Consider the following 22125-nt stretch of genomic DNA (forward strand, 5'->3'; position numbering starts at 1 on the left):
CAAAACGTGCGTATAAGTAAATAACAACAGTTGAATGCAATTGCCTAAACATGAGATCAATTTAGGATTTATAAAATTAGGGTGCCGAAAAGGGAATAGTTCTTTTTGTGAAGAGGTAAAACACCTCTTGAATAATTGAGATAATAGTTAACTTGAACACAAAGAGAGAGGGAGAGAAATCGTGTGGGAAAGAGAGAGATAGAGATATGAGAAAGACTTCTCTGTGTGTTTATTCATATAGTTTACATGAGTATTTATAGGTTTACATGTAAGTTACATATAGAAGTAAATCTAGGAAACATGGAAACTTCCTTATTACATAAAGTAACAATTAATAGTTAGGAAACTATTAAAGTTAGGAAACTATTAATAATTAGGAAACCCTAATTATAGCCGGCTTGGGCTTGCTCTTCTTAGTCGGCCGGTCATCCTCATGACGTTGGTGGGCTTGTGCGTTCTTGGGTCTGGTGATATACCTTAACACTCCCCCTCAAGTTGGAGCAGAAAGAGACGTGATACCCAACTTGCCAATAATATTTTCGAACGCATCTGCTTCAAGTGGCTTCGTGAAAATATCCGCGAGTTGCTCAGAAGTAGGTGTAAAACGGGGAGCAATGACGTTGCCTTTAATCTTTTCTCGAACGAAGTGACAATCAATCTCAATATGCTTTGTACGTTCATCGAAAACTGGGTTATCAGCTATGTGGACTGCTGCTTTATTATCACAGTAAACTGACATAGGAGAAGAGTGGTTGATACCAAGATCGCGAAGTAGATACTTCAACCATTGAAGTTCACTAGTTAAATGTGCTAGGGCACGATATTCTGCTTCAGCAGAAGACTTAGCAATGATAGGTTGCTTTTTAGATTTCCAAGAGAGTGGGCTAGAACCCAACATAGTGAAATATCCCGTTGTAGAACGACGGGTGGATGGACAGTCAGCCCAGTCCAAGTCACAATGTCCAGATATGTGTAAAGAACTGGTGGAAGATAGGAGTAGGCTATGACCAATGGACCCTTTGAGATATCGCAGAACACGATGAGCAGCATCGAGATGAGTGGTACTAGGTTTTTGAAGAAATTGACTAAGATTATTCACTGCATAACTGATGTCAGATCGGGTGACAGTGAGATAGAGGAGACGACCAATCAGTCGTCTGTAGATGGTGGGATCTGGAAGAGGGTCACCTTCAGAAGGACTTCGACGAAGTTTCTGTTCCATTGGAAATGGAGAGGGATGGCAGGCAGAAAGACCTGAACCTGTAATAATGTCAAGGGCATATTTGCGCTGACACAAGAAGATGCCTTTAGAGGAGCGAGAGACCTCGATTCCTAGAAAGTATTTAAGAGGACCTAAATCTTTTAGAGAAAAAGTGGTGCGAAAAAAAGATTTTAGTTGAGAAATGGCGATTTCGTCATTTCCAGTAATAACGATGTCATCTACATAAACTAATACGTAGAGACGGACAGAATCTGTGCAGAGGGAAAATAACGAGTAGTCGGAAAGGGACTGTGTGAAGCCCTTTCTGATAAGGACTGAAGAGAATTTAGAGAACCATTGACGGGAGGCCTGTTTTAGGCCATATAGAGACTTTTGTAAACGACAAACTTTAGACTCCCCCTGTTTTGAAAAACGGGGAGGTAGTTTCATGAAGACCTTTTCGTCGAGGTCGCCTTGGAGAAAGGCATTGTTGACATCTAATTGATGTAGGGACCATTTTTTAACAGCTGCAATGAATAGCAGGACGCGAACTGTAACTAATTTGGCGACAGGAGCAAAGGTGTCATGGAAATCAAGGCCCTCGATTTGTGTATACCTTTGCGACAAGACGAGCCTTGTAACGTTCAATAGAGCCATCAACTCTGAATTTGATTTTGTAAACGCAGTTACAACCAATTGCCCTTTTTCCGGAAGGGAGGTCTGTAATGGTCCATGTTTGATTAGCCTCCAAGGTTGCGATCTCTTTTTTCCATTGCCTCACGCCAGTGAGGGGATTTGACCGCCTGAGAGAATGAAGTATGTGTAGGGATTTATACCCTTCTACTAGTGTTTATAGCAGAAATATGACATCTAATGTCTACACTAGTATTCCCAGGATCACATGCAAAACTAGTAATTAATCTAATGGAGATAGTAGATTACCTTAATCGCTTTTCCCTCGAACTAGTTGAATTGATTGAAGAAGACCAAGAGCTTCAAGTGTAGCTCCTCTACTTGGGACACGAGCAATCAATTTGATCTCCCACCTTGTTGTATAGCTAGCACACCAATGGTGGTTGGAAAAGAAGAACTCCTTTCTTCTTGACTAGATAGATAGTTAATGGGAATTAGCTCACTTTCTCCTCTCTACTTGATGTGGTAGAGTAAGAAAGCTTAGAGAGAAATTCCACACCTTATTCTCTGCCCTAAGAGTGTTTATATAGAACCCTAATAAGAATCCACCTCCTTTTAGGTTTCCTAAAACACCCTTTAGAATAAGATTTAGGGAAATAGTCGAAAATAGCAACTATTGGTATTTTCTCAATTCCCTAAGGAGGAGGTGCCCAAACACCACGAAAATTGGCAGATATAATGTTTATTATATCAGCAACTAACCCTCCAAAATTCAGCCCAATTCGAGTCCTAGAAGTACCCGAACCGGTCTAGGCCCAAAAACCCTGTTTTTGGCCTTTTTGTACTATCTTTGCCTAATTCCTTTTTAGGCCTATGAGATATGTTTATGGGACACTCCCATGATTATATCTCACTCCCACTAGTCATATCCTAGATCAATTTGTCACTCTTATGTGTAACCCGTTGTAGGATCCGATCGAAGTTAGCCGCGAATTACTTCGTAATTCGACGATCGTAGTTGGTCTCTAGCTACAACTCTACGATCCCTAAATCAATCGGACTTGATGATCTTTTACATCAATTGTCCTATCCGACAAATTGTTCGCATTGTCACCTTGGTCGAAGGACATCTCCTTCAACTCCTTCAGACTCCCACTTGGACTTAGAACAAGTGCAATGCCTCGATTCCCGTGTCAATTTAGTATCCCATCTGATACGTCACATCATTCAGACTTTCTTGATATCCGAGTACAACTGTAAAAGACAAACGATTAACTTTAATTCGTTTGAGCGCGGCCACGCATTTTCAGTTGCTACTCATCAAGTGGCCTTGAGACACTTTGTACCTAATGTGATTAGGGTGACACAATCCATTCTTGCACTCCCACTTAACTTCATGTCTATCCTGTCCTTCCCAGTATCCGTCTTTATAACCTCCTTTTACGGCGCGGCGTTTAACGGAACCAAAGTCGGGCATTCCTTACATAAGATGAGTGGAGCACTCATGTTTTGAGGAATCTCTCCAATTGTCTTTATGAGAAGTATTGACGTTCATCACGAGTGATGTACTTCTCATTTGAGGGTTATCCAGTGTATAAACCTTTTACACACCCACGTAGTCGAATAGAATATACTATTCATATAGCCCATGAAACTGCGCTATCCCATCGACTCCCGTGCTAGTCTTCGTGAGTCATTGTTGTCCATGCAATGACCTGGACCAGGGATTTTTGATAATAATTATTCCAAGTTCACTTAATAGGGTTTCATTCATCAGATCACGTATCTGACAAACCTATTCGGAACGTTTTATTATCGATGGACTGTCGTTTAAACACTAAACCAAGTTTAGACGACTGGTGAAATAATTCTTATTATTTCTGATAACGAGAGTTGTAAATCTGAGCCTCTTCCGTAAAACTCCTTTTACCCACTCAGTTTTACTTGTCGAGGTTTAAAATTATACCTCATGCCTTAGACTGTGTATGAATCTCATACTATGTCTAAGGTGACAGTTTAGTTTGACTACCGTGGTAGTCGGTTTTAAACTTTGCTTATTATCAATTAATTTGAAGATTACTATCTTCAACCTTGATAATATCTAGTAATCTTTACTAGAGTTAAGGCCTTTAATTCTTTGTGTAGTATTTGCAACAGTTCCCGGCTTAAAACACTTTTAGCCTACTTTCCTTCCATGTCTGGAAGTTTGCTACGATGACATGTTCAACTTTGTACTACTTCATCCTTTAGCCTTCTAGGATGTACTAAGTAGTGTTTCGGTTTTCCAATCCGAATTCGGATGTTTAAATGCTAATCATGTCCAACATGATTGACTTTATGTTTTCGAACATAAATGTCTCTCTCATGCGTGCTAGCTCATCGGTGTCTTTTAGACTCCGAGTTTTGCAACGCCCTCTGTCATGAGTTTTTGGGTCGAAAGTCTTTTAGACTTTCCGAGTCTTAGATTTTCTGTTTCGGATCTCAAGCATCTCAGCGTACTGAGTCTCTCTAATACTATCATCCTTTTGATCTATGCTTATAGATCTTCAGATGCCCAAAATGGCATTTTATCCTTTTGTGTGTGGTCCTTTATTGAGTCAGTTCGTTACTGTTATACAACACCTTATGTCGTACTCAATCTTTTGTATGTACTCTGCATACGGACCCGGAAGGTTTGTTTACTCCCACTTACCTTCTTGAAACTCGTGATTCAAGATTTTCTTCATTCTCCAGGAATCAAATTTCTCTGATTGCCTTTTGAATCGAAGATTCTAACTCTTGCGTGCTTTTAATCCGTCGATAGATTTCTGAAGCATGCTTGTGGACATAACTTGATTGGAAGAATCTTTATTCTTCTTGTCTCGTTTCGGGAAAGACGAATGTTTCCATCCTTCTCAGTTTTCTATTTTGGAAAACCAATTTAGGTCTTTTGTTGACTTAAATTATCAAGCTTCATGTCTTGACGAGATATGGATTCCACGATGATTTTGGGTTCTAGCCAAAATCTAGAGTCAGTTTCCGTTTTTGCGCAGGTCTTTTATCTCTTCAGAAATAACCTTTATTTTCTGTGTCTTTGAGATTTGACCTTTTAGGGCTTTTGAACAACAATTTGGAATTTTCTCAATTACTTTAAGATATTCCTTTAGAGACACTTTCACTTGTTTTGAGAGTTCTCCGGCGAATGACATTCGCTTTTGTGCGGTGGGTTTATAAGATCATATCTTTAACCTTTCCTTTTCCAAGGAGTCGCAGTTTGTTGCTCTTGGTCGAATTTAATCGACTTGTACAAGTTTCATGATTGTTCTTCATGACCCTCCATGATTTTTCTCATGATCGAATTAAATCGACTTGTACTTTTCTCCCACTTATTCTTTTAATAATTAGTGTTTTCTCCCAGACTACTAGGTGTGCTAATTATTAGAAGAATACTATCATGAGCAACAAACACTTTGTTCTCTTGATTAGTTATGGAAGAAGCCCAAATTTCTTTTAAAAGAAATTGCGTCAGATATTAGCTAGTTTTGTAATGCTTTTACAAGCTTAGCTGTTAGACGGAATTTTGGTAGTTTTGTGAGAAGCTATGTCTAGACTAAATGGATTTTGGAGGATAGAGTTTGATTCGTGTTCTTCATCTTAATCCTTTTGGACACTCCAAATATGGATAGGTTAGAAGTACGTTTGAAGATCAATCTCTGTTTTTGACTCAAGGCTTTCTTTCTTGTCAGTTTGATTCATGTTTTGGTTATAGTGGACTTGTTGTCCTCATCCCTTTCGATTGGGATGAACCTATCTTATAGGTTTTTGACCAAGTTTAGAATCTTTTGGTATAGTTTGTTAAACTTAGCACTTATTAACATCTCAATTTAGAAATAAAATTCTTTATTGATTCTCCATAATACTTAGTACAGAGATGATGTTAAAAAACTAGAAAAACGATTAATCTAGAATAGTGCCTAAAGTAGACTTCGATCCCTTTCAGCATCCTTAGCAGTCGAGGCTTCTGCTCCCTCTTGGATCTTGTCTTCCTTAGCCAAATACTCAGTTCCCAGCTGCGCCTGTACATTCACAATGAAAGGGCAATTTTAGGTATTACATACCATAATTTGGGAATTTTACAGTATTTGATAAGTTAACTGTTTATACCTGAATTGGAAGCTACTGTTCCATTCTTTTTGTCCTCCAAGAACTTAGGGCAGTTTCTTTTCCAGTGGCCCTTGCCATCACAGTAGAAACATTTGGTGTCAGGAGGAGGACCTTTGTCTTTAGGTTTGGCAATTCGTTTGCTTTTACCTTTTGACGCGGTTTTCTTCTTCTGTTTTCCACCTTTCTTGAACCCTTTGTCCTTTTGTACCATAAGAACGTCCTTCTTAGTCTCCACTATAGCGACGTCCTTTTCGGCTGTTAGAAGCATAGAATGAAGTTCCTCCAACGTTTTATCCCATCCATTCATGTTGTAGTTCATCTTAAACTGATTAAAACCACTATGGAGGGAGTGAAGGATAGTGTCGGTAGCCGTTTGTTGGCTATAAGGGAAACCTAGTTTAGCCAGCTTGCCTATGAGCCTGATCATTTGGCGAACATGAGGCCCAACTGGTTTTCCCTTTTCAAGGCGCATGTCCATAATTGCTTTAGAGGTTTCAAACCTCTCCAATCTCGACTGTTTCTGGAACATTTCCCGAAGTTGTCGCATCATGGAGTAAGCATCCATGTCTATGAACTGCTCTTGCAGAGTCGGTTCCATGGTTGCTAGCATTAAGCAAGTTACGGGCTCTGCCTTTTTCCGCACACTCCTTTCTTCATCTATCTCTTCTTTAGTCGAATTATCATCCAATACAGGAATTGGAGTTTCCAGTACATGTTGCTTTCCTTCCATCCTGAGAACTATTCCTAGGTTCCTTTCCCAGTCAAGGAAGTTGTGCTCATTCAGCTTCTCATTGTCGAGAAGTGAGCGGAAGTTGAAAATATCTTTTGTCATCTTTGAACTACATAAAAGAAATGGCAAAGTTTCAAAAACTCGTTATCGTTTTTGAAAAACATTAGTTTTCCCACATTATTCAATAAAAATCGTCCCCGATTGAATAAGTGATTCCAAGACCCCAGTTCTTCGAAGTAAAGCGGACGAAGGCCCTACCCTTTGACTTTGTCGTTCCGGGTGAGTGAACTACTTCACTGATCATACCTTATGACTCTTGGTTGATAGATTTCATTAATGAATGACTAATCTATCCTTTTGCCTCGAGTATCCAAGACTCTCTTGCTGATCTCGTTGAGTAGAACCATTTAGACGTGTAGGCCTCTTCTATAGGCCTACCCGCATTGTCCCAAGGTAGAGGAGGTACTCTGCGAAGGCCGACCCACCTTCCTCGAACAAGGGCGCAACGAGTGTCTTAATCTGGATAGGCGATTACTCAAGATTACTTTTGGGGACTTTTACGCTAGTCTGGCGTTTGTTATAGTGAACTATTTAGCCTAACTTAACATCCACGACATAAAGCGTAAATAAGTAAGTAAATGCGCGCGAGAAAGTAAATCAAGCAGACATGGATCTTAGTATGGCCCCTAACCTAGAAGATCTAATCTCCCTTGGTTTTCTTCTTGTTTCGCCTTTTGGTTCGTCTTAGATCGCCATCTTTGAACCTCCATTGATTTCTCCCACTCGCCTTTGGATTTCATCCTCGAGTTTCTTCAATGGACTCATAGACCCTAAACTCTAAGTACAAGACTCTAACGATTCGCAGATCGTATAAACTTGAAATTAAAATTAATTACAAAGCATGCACCCATCCGTGCTTAAAACAAGAATAAGGAAATAAATCTATGGCCATACTAGTTTCCCGCATTCACATCACATGCAATCATATAATATATCAAGGCTAAGAATTATATATGCATGATTATCTTGGGAGATACTTTTGTTGACATCACATGTCACATTGCGGACCTTAAGTCTAAATTCGAAGAATTCAACTAATGGTGCTTTCCGGTTTTATGTTTTATGATTAAAATCATCTTTTAGAAAAACTCCGTTTTGGGCTCGAGAAAGCCCGGGTTAATTTCGGAAAAAATATTGGTTCGATTCTCAATGATTTCATAAATCAATTTAAAGAGAAATCCGTTTTGGGCTCTTGGATGGCCCGGATTGATTTTGGAATTATTTGGTTGGAATCGGAAAAAATTTTGGCAAAAACTCCCACTCGAATGATGGTCCCTTTTCGTGGTCCGAAAAGCCTCAAAAAAACCCGGGACAAGTCCTAGACAAGTCCCGGCCCAAGCCCAAAAAGGGCTCGGACAAGGTCCGGACATAGCACGGCCCATAGGGCCGGCATGTCCTGGCCGAGGCCTATCAAGGCCTGGTCTCGTCCTGGCCGGAGCCAGGACGCTAGTCCATGTACCAGACGCGTCCTAGACGTGTCTGGTACTGGACCGGACCAGCACTAGGTGTCTCGGACTAGTCCGAGACACCCAGAACCTCCCAGACGCGTCTTCAAGACGCGTCTGGTCGAGTGCTCTGGACGCGTCCTAGACGCGTCCAGGAAGCTCCTTCGCAGCTGCTGGTCGCGTCTTAGACGCGACCTGGACGCGTCTTCAAGACGCGTCCTTAGTAGCTGCTCTGGACGCGTCTTCAAGACGCGTCTCAGCAATTGCTCTGGACGCGTCCAGAGGACGCATCCAGGAGCTTCTGGTCCGGCCAGGAAGCTTCCTGGCCGGACACTAGGGTTTTTCAAAACCCTAGTTTCCAAAAAAAAAAAAAAAAAAATTTCTTATGCAACTTTAAGTTGCTATTTTCCAATTTTAAAACTTTTCTTAAAATTTTGAAATTCCTTTTAGAACACTTCTAAAATTTTTCAAAACTTTTAGAAACTTTTAAATTTTTCCAAATTTGTTTTGAGAGTTTCCCAAACTCAAAACTACTCTTTTAGAACACTTCTAAAATTCCAAATCTTTGTTTTTCAAAAGTTTCCAAAATTTAAAAAACAACTCTTAATCAAACCAATTTTGGATCAAAATCTAGGTTTTTGAAATTTTTCAAAGAACAATTTTGAAATCAATTTGAAAAATCTTTGAATCCAATTCATAATTAATCAAATTTTATGTTTAAAACCTTTTTAAATATAACTATCAACATAATCAAGCATGGATTAGTTTGAAATTCAATGAAATTGAGTCTTTCAAAACACTTTCAATCATCAATTTGATTCTCAATTTGAAAATTTATTGAATCCCATCAAATTATGAGTTTAAAATACTTTTAAAAACATCTTTTAAAATACTTTTATAAACTCAATTTTCAAACTATTAAGCATATTAATTAGTTCGATTCTTAGCAAAAACTAGTTAATGGCAAGAGGCTCTGACGCCACTGTAGGGATTTATACCCTTCTACTAGTGTTTATAGCGGAAATATGACATCTAATGTCTACACTAGTATTCTCAGGATCACATGCAAAACTAGTAATTAATCTAATGGAGATAGTAGATTACCTTAATCGCTTTTCCCTCGAACTAGTTGAATTGATTGAAGAAGACCAAGAGCTTCAAGTGTAGCTCCTCTACTTGGGACACGAGCAATCAATTTGATCTCCCACCTTGTTGTATAGCTAGCACACCAATGGTGGTTGGAAAAGAAGAACTCCTTTCTTCTTGACTAGATAGATAGTTAATGGGAATTAGCTCACTTTCTCCTCTCTACTTGATGTGGTAGAGTAAGAAAGCTTAGTGAGAAATTCCACACCTTATTCTCTGCCCTAAGAGTGTTTATATAGAACCCTAATAAGAATCCACCTCCTTTTAGGTTTCCTAAAACACCCTTTAGAATAAGATTTAGGGAAATAGTCGAAAATAGCAACTATTGGTATTTTCTCAATTCCCTAAGGAGGAGGTGCCCAAACACCACGAAAATTGGTAGATATAATGTTTATTATATCAGCAACTAACCCTCCAAAATTCAGCCCAATTCGAGTCCTAGAAGTACCCGAACCGGTCTAGGCCCAAAAACCCTGTTTTTGGCCTTTTTGTACTATCTTTGCCTAATTCCTTTTTAGGCCTATGAGATATGTTTATGGGACACTCCCATGATTATATCTCACTCCCACTAGTCATATCCTAGATCAATTTGTCACTCTTATGTGTAACCCGTTGTAGGATCCGATCGAAGTTAGCCGCGAATTACTTCGTAATTCGACGATCGTAGTTGGTCTCTAGCTACAACTCTACGATCCCTAAATCAATCGGACTTGATGATCTTCCACATCAATTGTCCTATCCGACAAATTGTTCGCATTGTCACCTTGGTCGAAGGACATCTCCTTCAACTCCTTCAGTATGCTCAACTGTAGAGATTACAGAGTTAAGGAAAACCTGGTGAGAGGCTAAAAATTGATTTAAGTGAAGATAGTTAGTGAGTGGATAGTCAACAGTAGAAGAAGGATAGAAGTGACAAACATAATCGTCTAGGTGCGCCGGAGGACGACGGAGGCGTGAAGGCCGAAGAGAAGGAGGTGGAGATGAGGGTGCCTCTAGAGGTAGGGACGAGGGTGCCTCTAGAGGAACCGATTGGTGATCGAAAGAGGATCTCGGTGGGCTTGTGGGCCGAGATTGATGAGGCCCGGGAGTGCTCGTAGGGCGAGAAGGAGAGAGCGGATCGGGAGTGCCGGAAAGGGCATGAGCTGAATAAGTGATCCTAGTTAGTGTGCCTATAGGCAGACCGGTTGAGTGTGAAGGAGATAAGGGGGAAAGATGAATGAGCCATCATCCGGAATGAAGATCATCGGATGCGTGTGAACCAAAGGAGGGACCCGATTGGAAGTGAGCATGGGAAATTTGTTTTCATGGAAGATAACATCACGGGAAGTTATGATTTTTCGAGAATTGAGATAAAAAACGCGATAACCTTTTTGACTGTTGGGGTAACCAACGAAAATACCCGGAGAAGCACGGGAATCTAAACATAGACAACCGAAAACCCGAAGATGATCAAATTTGGGAGAAGATCCCAATAACTTTTCATGAGGAGAAAGGCCTTTTAAAGTGGGTGTAGGCAATTTATTAATGAGGTAAACTTCCGTTAGTACACACTCACCCCAAAAGAAAAGCGGAAGATGAGCCTAAAGGCGAAGAGAACGGGCGACTTCTAGAATGTGTCGATGTTTTCTTTGGACGATTCCATTCTGTTGTGGAGTATGAGGACAACTAGTTTGATGGAGAATTCCTTTCTTGCGGAACCATGATTGGATTTCGTTGTTCATGAATTCGGTCATTGTCAGCGCGAATGGTTTGAATTTTGGGAACCAGAATCGTTCCTTGTCCGGATTTTAAGTGAGAGATGGACGAATTGAATTGAGTGGATATATAATTTGAAAAAAAATTTATTAGTCTAAAGGTGTCGGATTTGTTTGACATTAAAAATATCCAAGTACTACGAGTAAAATCGTCTAACAAAGTGAGAAAATAACGACAACCGGAATGGGAAGGGACCGAGAAGGGTCCCCATAAATCGGTGTGTATAAGTTCAAAAGAACGAGAAGATGAGGTATGACTTAAAGGAAAAGGTAAACGTGTAAATTTGGACAAAGGACAAATTTCGCACGGAATTTTATTAATAAATACTAACTTCATACATGATTTTAATTTGAGAAATTTCTACTCATTGGGCGTGTGAGATTTGGAGAGTTCATGAGATATTTAAGAAGGGCAAAGAAGAATTTGGAGTTCTTCATGTCTGAATGGAGTTTCAAATCAAAAGAGATATAAACAAAGATTAGATTTTGAAATTTGGACCATAGCTCCAAGTTTTTGTGTCGATTACTATAACATTTTGAAGGTGAATAAAAATGAAGAGATTGTTATAACACTGCTCAAACTTAAGATAATCATTAAAAAATGATGTTCTTGTTCTAATTTGTTGTTTTTATTTGGTGGATAAAATTCCTCGATCAAGGGTCGGTTGTTTTGTTTCTAAAGACACACTTTTATTGTTAAATCCTTTTTATTTTGTGTTTTTTGGATGTTTGAGATTGATTGTTTTGAGTGTTTGAGATTGTTTTTTTGTGATGGGAAATGCTAAAGTTACAAAAGATTTTGACAAAAGAAAGTTCCAGCTGATGTGGCGGTTGTGATTTGAAACTTTGACCAAATCTAGGTCGCTGAGAGATGAATATCACAACCGCCACATCAGCTGGGAACTGTCTTTTGTCAAAATCCTTTGTAACTCTAGCATCTCCCTTTTCTAATTCTTCTTCATTGTCTTCCCCTTTTTTATACAAGGAATCATAGTCACAGAGGACATTTTTTGTTGTTCCTTTGGTTACGAGTGAACTTTACGTTCTCTCTCTATCTTGTCTAGATTTAGACAGAGTGAATTAAAAAACTTTCTTTCTCTTATTTATAGAGAGATAGATAATAAGTGAGTATTGAATTATCAGTAGGTCGGGATCAAGCGAGTTAGACAAAAATAAAAAGAAAATCAGAGGATAAGAAGAAGAATATTTTAGTTAAGACGAGAATATTTTCTCTTTCCTTAAGACATGTTACGCCATTATAACAATACTAACAGTTAGGATGTATGCCTTCAAGATGCAACGACTATCCTTTCAGAGTTTTGATGGTACTTCAATGTTCTGAAATCGGATGAACCTTCCCAAATAATATGAGCTCCTTGATTGATGCGACTTGATCTTGAATGCTTATGACTATTTCTGAAATTAGAATTATATTCCAGACACACTTGGAATGAGTTCAAAAGAGAAGAAGAAGAGAATAGACGGAATTCACTCGAATGCTTCTTTCTTCAAAATTCTAGATATAATAAAATATTTCTGAAATTAAAATTATATTCTAAACACGCTTGAAGTACTGATTTCAGAAGAGAACAGACAAAAATCACTCAGGTGTTTATTTCTTCAGAATTCTTGATATACTAGAATATTTCTGAAATCAGAATTATATTTCAGACACACTTGGAATACTGATTTTAGAAGAGAAGAGAAGAACACAATGAATTGGATCAACAATGGAATAATTTTGGGCTTGTTTGTATAGAAATTGAATAGGAACTTCATTACATACCTTCCATTGATTGTTTGGGACATACCCCTTGGTTTTTAGGGACACAACTCTTCACAAAGAGTTAGTTATAATCTGATCTTATCGACCGCTCTGATCCATCGAATTTGGATGAATTCGCGGAGAGAGATCGGCAACCATTAGATGGATACCGAAACATGCCCAACAGATGATAAAAACGACCGTTAGGTGAATAATTTGGGTTATCCCACCTTCTACCAGGAGCGAAGGGGACGCTCGTCGTTAGATCCTTGTGGACTCGACGCTTCTGTAGTGTCCTAACGTGATCCCAAAAGGATCAGCGCACGTCCATTAGATGCGCTCGGGTTGAACGTGAGCTATCCAGATCTGGACGTGCTCGATTCGCCTAACCGGCCCCCAAATTAACTTGTCTTTTTTGACGTTTTAGTCCCTAAGTTAATTGATTTTTGTCCGAACTTTAAAATTGAATTTCTCATTCATCCGGAATTGAAATCAAGTGATTCTTCGCTTAAAGAGCTCGACAAGACAAACGAAATGACACGTTCGGTTTCTGATTTTGAAGAGTTGGATCAAGCCAAAATCGGCTCCGATTCTAACAGTTTTGGCTTCGTATTCTAGTACTCCGTGAAAAGTTTCAGATGTTTACATACTGAGAATAAAGGAGAACGAAGAGTTATACAATCAATTAAAGTAAAAGAAGCCTATAAGCTAGAAAATGATTGGGTTTAGTTTTGTTTCTATAAATTATAGTAATTAATATTTAAAGAAATTTTCGGAAAGTATGTGGGAGTGGTATGATAATATGCGAAAAAACCCAGTAGGTAAAAATACAATTTTACCCTTGAAGATGAAATTTCCGTCCAAATCAACATCACAAACAATTTTGAACATTTCTGAACAATTCTTGGTTTGCTCTCAATAATTTTGTAAATTTCTAAACAAATCCTAGTTTGTCTCAACAATTTGTAAATTTCTGAACAAATTCGGTTTTGCTTAGACATTGTTTTGCCAAAATATTTCGCATTTTTTTCTTTTGCATATCACATAGACAAACTGACACAAACATTTTGGCTACAACATTTTTCTATTTGTCTTGTGAAAAAATAAATGGTTTCCGCATTTTTTGTTTTGCTTTCGACATAAATATTAAGACTAAAGCATTTTTTTATTTGTCCTTTATAAAAATTAAAATGTTATGCATATTATCTTTTGTATTTAACAAATCCGTTAACGAACAAATAATATTTTGACTAATACATTATATATGTTGTTAAGAACATAATTATATATGACGCTAACATTTTATAATAAGTCGGGACATTATTATAGATATTGTCAACATTTTATAACAACACAATGATATATGTTGTCAACATATAAGGGTAAACATGGAATTATGAAAAAAAATATGTTGTCTTGTTAACAACATAATTACATATGTTGTCAACATTTTGAAAAATATTCAAAAAATGGGTTTTTTTGACATTATTATTTTTGAGTGGGTTTTTTTCCTAATTAGGGTCTAGATTTTTGGGTTTTTCACTCATTTATCCATAGTAGTAGAAATGGCATTTTTGACCATCCGTCATTTCTTCATGACACACGGCAAAATGACGAGCTAGGAAATAATGTATTATGAACAAACTTTAAGTAGTATGATAATTCATAATGTGTTATGAAAATTACGGGATTTCAGAAGAGATAAATAAAACGCTAAAAAAGTGATCGTTTTGGTATCATATATCATTCTATTTATCAATATATTAATTCTTATGTTACGTTATATAATAATATAATATTCGATTAGGAGATAAATAAAATTTTATGAAATTGTATATCAAAGAGTCTTCCAAAGATTGTCTATATGTACTACAAATGAACTATATATATGTCAAGCGAAAATAAAATTTGTATTGATACACGTAGCAGTTATTGTTCAAGAGAGAGAAATTTTAAATGGAGCTTAATCAAAGGATGATATGCTTGATTTCTTTCTCGTTCAATCTCTCTCTGGCTGAAAGTACATTTATGATGAACTAATGATAAAATCTTACCTTTAATGGATAAGCGAAGTATTGAAAGTTTGTTAAACGAAAATAAAAGAAGACATATTTACTAGCTAGTCCAATTTGTTTTCGGCTCGTTACGCATTATGAACAACCATATTGTGTTGTGTTTGTTCATAACGTATTATTTCCGTTCATAACGTATTATGACGAAAAACGAAAAATTGATTTAAGAAAAAAAATGATTGTGTATTCAAGTTGAAGAACATTTTATCATAATGCAATATGACCCTTCATAATACATCATGAACAATCATAATGCAATATGGAATTCAGAGGAACTCGCCAGATTTAATTTCACAAGCGGATAGGTATTTTGGTAAGAAAAGAAGTCAATTTTAGATTTCTGATTTGGTTTACTAACCTATTCGTATAAACAAATATTTAAAATAAGATGGAAAGCTTTATAGGCCCTATTTTTTGTGTACGAGTTCACCAAATCGCAATTCAATACGTGTCCACTGAATTCAACAAAATAGACTGTTGGAGTGAATTTCGGTGGACTCGTAACGAACGGTCTCTTGTAAATTCAGTGAGTTCGTACTGAATGGCCTCTTACGAATTCAGCACGCTCGTATAGAATTCACAAAAAGGGACTCTTTTAACAAGAACAGAAGACCCCTATAAAACTCCCCTTTAAATGTCAAGTGATTTGTCATAGCAGGACAAATATAAACCCATATATTACTTTCAGCAACCCTAACAATTCGGTTTAATCAGATTCGAATATTACTTGAAATCTAAAAAAAATTCAAAAGATAAAAACTATTGAAATCTTAAAATTTGTCAAGTATTTTTAGTTTCAAAGATAACCAGAAAAAGCTAGCAATATTTAAAAAATGTCCTCCACTCCAAGTAATTGCAAACTCAATGCGATGCTCGTATTTTTTAAATTGACTATTATACCACTAATGCAATGCAACCCTAATACAACATATTGCAAACTCAATGCGTCCACAAACAATTGTCATATACCTCTAATATAATGTTTGCTGATTTGTGAAGGCGGGACAAAAATAAACCGATTACATTTGTCCATGTGAACAAATCAGTTTAGTAAATTTCATTTATCACTTGAAATCTTAATTTTATATAGTTTTTGAACAACTTAACTTTGAAATTATAAATTCAAAAGTAAGAACGTTTTGACTCATATGAAATTTTGAATGATCATCAAGCTAGAGAGTAAGATAAAGTAAATAACATAAGGACGAAACTGCAAGAAAGAAAAACTAGTAATGACGGACAATTCTAGTGACTCAAAAACAGTCTTGGGAGTAAAAACAAACTATTGAACACAATTGAGGACTGAATTTGTAGTTGGTCACAACTTGAGATCCAAAACAAAAGTAACACAATAAGTTAATGTATATCAATACCCATACAAAGTGACAGCATCTCATAACTTCAGAAGTCAGTCAGTTAATACTATCCCAATGACTTGTTTTGCTACCAAAGAGTCCAACATGTGGTTCAAATCAATCTCACCCAAAATTTATTAATACTTGGATAAGTCAAACAATCATAGTCAAGAGAAGTGCAAGTGGATACCCTTAATTTGACTAAGAAACCTTATAGTAGTACCTCTCAAGCGTTCAAATTGTAAAAGTTTCAACGAAAACGAAACTCGTGCTCACTTCATTTATTTCCACCAAATCGAGGTCTTTGGTCCATATTGAAGTGTTTTTTGTTGATAGGGGATTTCCCTGTACGCTTTCTGATGTACTCCTTCTAATAAGATAAGAGATATTTTAGTTTTTTTACAGCATTTTCAGATTGTGAAAAAATCTAAAATACTCCTCAGTTTATTAGGCACGCAGTAATGAGGTATATCACGGAGTACATGAGGGAGTCTCCAAATCATTTTTGTTTTCCGAATTACCTATATTTTAGTTTTTCTTTTTTATTAAAATATAGTAACCAATATTTTAGTTTTTTTCTTTTTGTTGAAAAACCAATATTTTAGTTGATGGTATATACATATTTTCCTCGGCTGTTGTGTCTACAATGGTTAAATAAATTAAATTCAACCAAACGAAATAGTCAAGGGAAAAGATACAATAAATAAGATTGCCCAACGAGTAGGTTACTATATTTTAATGAGTCGTGCCATAAGCATTTCGAATATAAAAACAAATATCTACAGGTAAAGATGAGATCATATCGTTAGGGATACTAAAAGATTGAATCTGACTGAAAAGATCGTCCAAGATTGCTACTCTCACGCTCTACATGATAAAAAAAAATTATAAATGTACAGAAGATCAAATAAAATGATCTGTGTACATTCTTACGTGACGGTACGAGAACATTTGGATCGAACCCAAAATAGTTCTTCGGGTTTTTATGAACACTGAGATTTATAAGATGAAATGATCGGACGGCGGGTGAGAAACCAAGTGGATGTGAATATGACCTCTAGAAGTCTGTACACATTAGACTAGTTGATGACATGAGAGTGGGCAAATTGAAAGAAACTCATTAATGAATCTCTCGAGATTCCTCCTTGGGAATCAAATAGATAATCCTTTAATTTATAAAAAGTCAATGAAAAATCAAATAATACACTTGTAAGGTTGTAGAAATATTGATTGACAAATAAACAGACGTAATTATTGAGTCGCCTATCGAAAGTCTTCTTTGTCTTGAGTGCTTGTTCTTCACATTATAAAAAGCATTGTTTCCACACATTGATATCTCCAAACTAGGAGTTTCTCATCTCTCTCTATCTCTCTCACTCACTTTCATAGATTATTCAAGAAAGAGGAGATGGGAGAGGTAGAAGAGAGGGGAATGGGTCATGGAAAAGATGAGGATTATACACAAGATGGAAGTGTTGATTTAAAGGGTAGACCAATCCTTAGATCAAAAGGAGGGAGATGGAAAGCTTGTTCTTATATTGTAGGTAAGGTACCTTACCTCTCAAGTGTGTTTTAGCCCATCCACACACACCTCTCTCTATAGTTACACTCTTTTTGTGCCTAATATGTATTGGAGACGATAAATTAATTTACACTTACTTTCGGGAAAGTTGAACAAAAACTTCGTCCGAGGAAAGACTTTTTTGTCCATCAACTTTTTGAGATTTCAGCTCCTTAATGTTTGTACCCGTTTGCATAAATTTATGCGGAGATCACCGGTTTCCACAAGTTCTCATATATTACGTGAGATAGTACAAATTGGGACGGGTTTCAAAAGTTTACACATATTTGCAAAAATTTGCAGAGTTTGCTCAAGAATAAACTCAAGTCTTAAAATATATTGTCTTGTACTTTTAACTTAAGACAACAAGAAATAGGGTCAAGTTACTAATTATGGTAACCATTTTTTGGTGATTTTTTAGTATTGTTTTGCTTTGGACAACTAATTGCTTCAAATAGTTATTTTCTCCAATAAACTTTCATGGGTAATATCAAACCAATTCAAAGGTAGAAAAATTAAATTGCCCTGTATGCTATACTTTGAATCATCTGCCTTATTCTAAACTTTTTTTTTTCTTTATGAATATATGTAGCTTATGAGGTATTTGAGAGGATGGCATACTACGGAATTTCATCCAATTTGGTGTTGTATTTAACGAGAAAATTGCACGAAGGAACTGTTAAGTCATCGAATAATGTGACCAACTGGGTTGGTACCGTGTGGATGACTCCTATAATAGGCGCATACATTGCAGATGCACGTCTCGGCCGATATTGGACTTTTATCATTTCTGCTGCCATTTATCTTACGGTAAAACCTCCATTATTCTTGTAATCTCATTTCCCCATTGACATTTGAGAAATAGATCAATGAATCAGTAATATGGGTACAGACTTGGCTGGTTCCGGTTCTGATTCATTCAAGTCTAACTCGTGTTGAAGTATCTACCTATTTTCAACATGGCTGAATAATTTTTTACAAGACAAACACTAAGAGGGAATAAGGAAATATAAGTGTTTCAAATTTGACTTTGGGTCAAGTTACAGACATCAAGCTATTTTGGACCCAAGCTTCAAATGTCTTGGATATTGTCCTCGCCTTTTGTAATTCAGGCCCAGGCCCAATCCTAAGCCCAATTCGTCAAGATTTTGTTCTTCGTAAAAGCTCCACAACAAATTACTGAAACACTTGCTAAGTTTGAGCTTGCACCTAGCCCAAGCTTTGAACACTGCTCTAAGCTATTAGCTATATGAGATTACAATGGGAAAAAAACCTACAACCTAAGGCCCAAAAGTTTTATTATGTTATTGTAGCATATCTCTTCTATTTTTACAATAAATCAAAATGTGTTTCAAATTCTCATGCAAGATATTCTACCATGGCAGGGAATGTGTTTACTGACTCTAACAGTTTCAGTGCCTGGATTAAAGCCACCAACTTGTGGAAACGGGATACCTGATATCGATTGTACAAAACAAGCTTCTAGGTTTCAAATTGGTATGTTTTACTTTGCACTCTACGTGATTGCGGTAGGCACGGGTGGAACAAAGCCCAATATCTCGACAATGGGTGCTGACCAATTCGACGACTTTCAACCTAAAGAAAGAACCCAAAAGTTATCTTTCTTTAACTGGTGGAATTTTAGTATCTTCTTTGGAACTCTTGGTGCAAACACTTTTGTTGTATACATACAAGACAATGTTGGTTGGGCACTAGGTTATGGCCTTCCTACAATTGGTCTAGGTATTTCAATCTTGATCTTCTTAGTTGGAACCCCTTTTTATAGACACAAAGTCCCATCTGGAAGTCCCTTTACCAAGATAACTAAGGTGCTAGTTGCTTCCTTGAAGAAATGGAATGTCCCTGTCTCTAATGACCCTAAAGAGCTCCATGAGTTAAGCTTGGATCATTATACAAATGGAAAGTTCAGAATTGACCACACTCCTTCATTAAGGTAATACTTCTTCATTTCATATCTCTTAAACTGTGGAGATCAGGGTTCAAATCTTAGTATGCTAGAAAACATACTTACTAGAGTTCTTTGGTGAATGTGCGCAGTGTTCTTGATAAAGCTGCAGTAAAGACGGGGCCAACCGGTCCATGGAGGCTTTGCTCTGTCACCCAAGTGGAGGAAACAAAACAAATGATGAAAATGATTCCGATTTTTATCACAACAATTATACCAAGTGCTATGTATGCACAGATCAACACACTTTTTGTTAAACAAGGTACAACCCTAGATAGAAGCATGGGTCCTCATTTCAAAATTCCTCCTGCAAGTCTTACGGCATTCGTAACTCTATCCATGTTGATTAGCCTAGTAATTCATGACCGTTACTTCGTACCATTAGCTAAACGATTTACAAAAAATCCTAGAGGAATATCATTGTTGCAAAGAATGGGATTAGGTTACGTATTTCATGTCCTTGTCATGATTTCTGCTTCCTTAGCCGAAAGGAAGAGATTAAGTATAGCAAGAGATCATGAGATTGTTGCCAAAGAAGATATAGTTCCTTTAACTATTTTCGTACTTCTACCTCAATTCGTATTGATGGGAATTGCGGACGCTTGTGTGCTAGTCTCGCAGTTAGAATTCTTCTACGATCAAGCACCTGAGGGTATGAAAAGCCTTGGTACATCATATTTTACTACTAGTCTTGGACTTGGAAATTTCCTTAGTAGTTTTCTTCTATCAACTGTGGCTAATATCACTCAGAGGAATGGTCACAAAGGGTGGATTCTTAATAATTTAAATGTCTCTCACTTGGATTACTATTATCTGTTTTTTGTTGTACTAAATGTTCTCAACTTAATAGTGTTTTTGGTTGCTGCCAAATACTATGTTTATAACATTGATATAATGGATCAAAAAAAGGAGGAGAAGTTAAATACCACAGAGATGGTGGATACAACAATGTAACAAGATATGTAAGCATTTGAGAAATTGAAATATGTAATTAGTTGAAAGTCTTGTTTTAATGCAAATCTTAATTGTTTCATATATATATATATATATATATATGAAGAGTGATATGGGTGTAAACCCAAATTGTTTCAAAATATCACCAGATCAAATGGGAGTGATTCTGTTTATGTCTTTACTAGCTCTAAATCATGTCAATTTCACACTAAGGCATCCTAATTCACCCCACATTTGTCTATTTCATAAGTTGATTAGAGTGGTAAATAACAAGTAGATATATATTGTATAGTAGTTGGTAGCTATTGGACCAACTACTATATAATATTGGTTTCAAATTTTGAGAGTCTCCACCCTTCAAGTTGGGATCCCAACTGGGAGTCTAGGAGTTGGGAGACGGGAGGGGAGAGGCTCACAGCCCCAATTATAGTCCATGGGGTCCTCAACGGCTAGTTTGGGACCCCAAACGGGTCATTTTGGGGTGGATCATCTATTTAAATGGGATCCACCCCATTTTTTATCCTTCTTCATCTCTTCTTTATCCTTCAAAGTTTGTTTATATTCATTGACTAATCTAAACATCGATTTTTATCGATGATGATAATTTTTTGATATGTTAAATATGACTCCTCGAATTGATTTAGCGAATGATGAGGTCGAAGAAACGTTTGATTTTTCTAAACGTTGAATTCATCTGTTACTGCTAAGTGTTATAGTCAATTTGATGATGGTGTGTTCGGAAACGGCTATTTACACATTACAAAAGATGCAATGGTTGGAAATGACAAAAAATGAGGTAGTTTTTGAGACAATACTTTAAAATTGAAAAATTAGATTGGAAGCTTCTCGTTTGGGAGCCTGACATTGAAATTGAAAAATGGAAGAGCTGCCAAAAATTCTCAGTCCCTTCTAGGATGCTCCTTTCATGCCAAGCCCTGAATCCATGTGGCCAATCCGTCTCTCGTAAATAAGGGAAATTTTATATGCACCACTTCTTTTTGGAACAAGGACTCCAACCTACATTACTTAAATATGATATGGGTATATCAATGAATAAACATTGAAGAAGTCTGAGAACTACTATTGGTCAAAGACATTTTAAGCCCTAAAAGTCATATAAAAATCCTTAAAGTCATCCTGGAGACATGACAGCTCATTAATACTTTCACTTTATCTTTACCCTTTTAACGCAGTCTTTTGTCTTTACCACTTAAAGCAAAGGAAAATCTTAGTTGCACCACTATGTGTATATAATCAAATTTTTCTTTGAGAAATCGACTACGATCTATAATGCTAGTCATTACATGTTATTGATACATCATCAAGATGTGATAAGCACG

General features: G+C 36.9%; 1 protein-coding gene across 1 annotated transcript; it reads left to right on the plus strand.

Moving 5' to 3' along the window:
* Positions 1 to 17598: 17598 nt before the first annotated feature.
* On the plus strand, positions 17599 to 20868 carry LOC147558997 (protein NRT1/ PTR FAMILY 5.2-like). Its single transcript, XM_086657697.1, has 4 exons — positions 17599 to 17848; positions 18458 to 18675; positions 19251 to 19819; positions 19924 to 20868. The coding sequence occupies exons 1-4, from the start codon at positions 17713 to 17715 to the stop codon at positions 20783 to 20785; spliced, it is 1785 nt and encodes a 594-aa protein (XP_086513823.1). The 5' UTR covers positions 17599 to 17712; the 3' UTR covers positions 20786 to 20868.
* The last annotated feature ends 1257 nt before the right edge of the window (positions 20869 to 22125 follow it).

This window comes from Eschscholzia californica, unplaced genomic scaffold, assembly GCF_041429995.1.
Source record: "Eschscholzia californica isolate CP2 unplaced genomic scaffold, dmEscCali1.0.p SCAF_2, whole genome shotgun sequence".
NCBI classification, from domain to species: domain Eukaryota; kingdom Viridiplantae; phylum Streptophyta; class Magnoliopsida; order Ranunculales; family Papaveraceae; genus Eschscholzia; species Eschscholzia californica.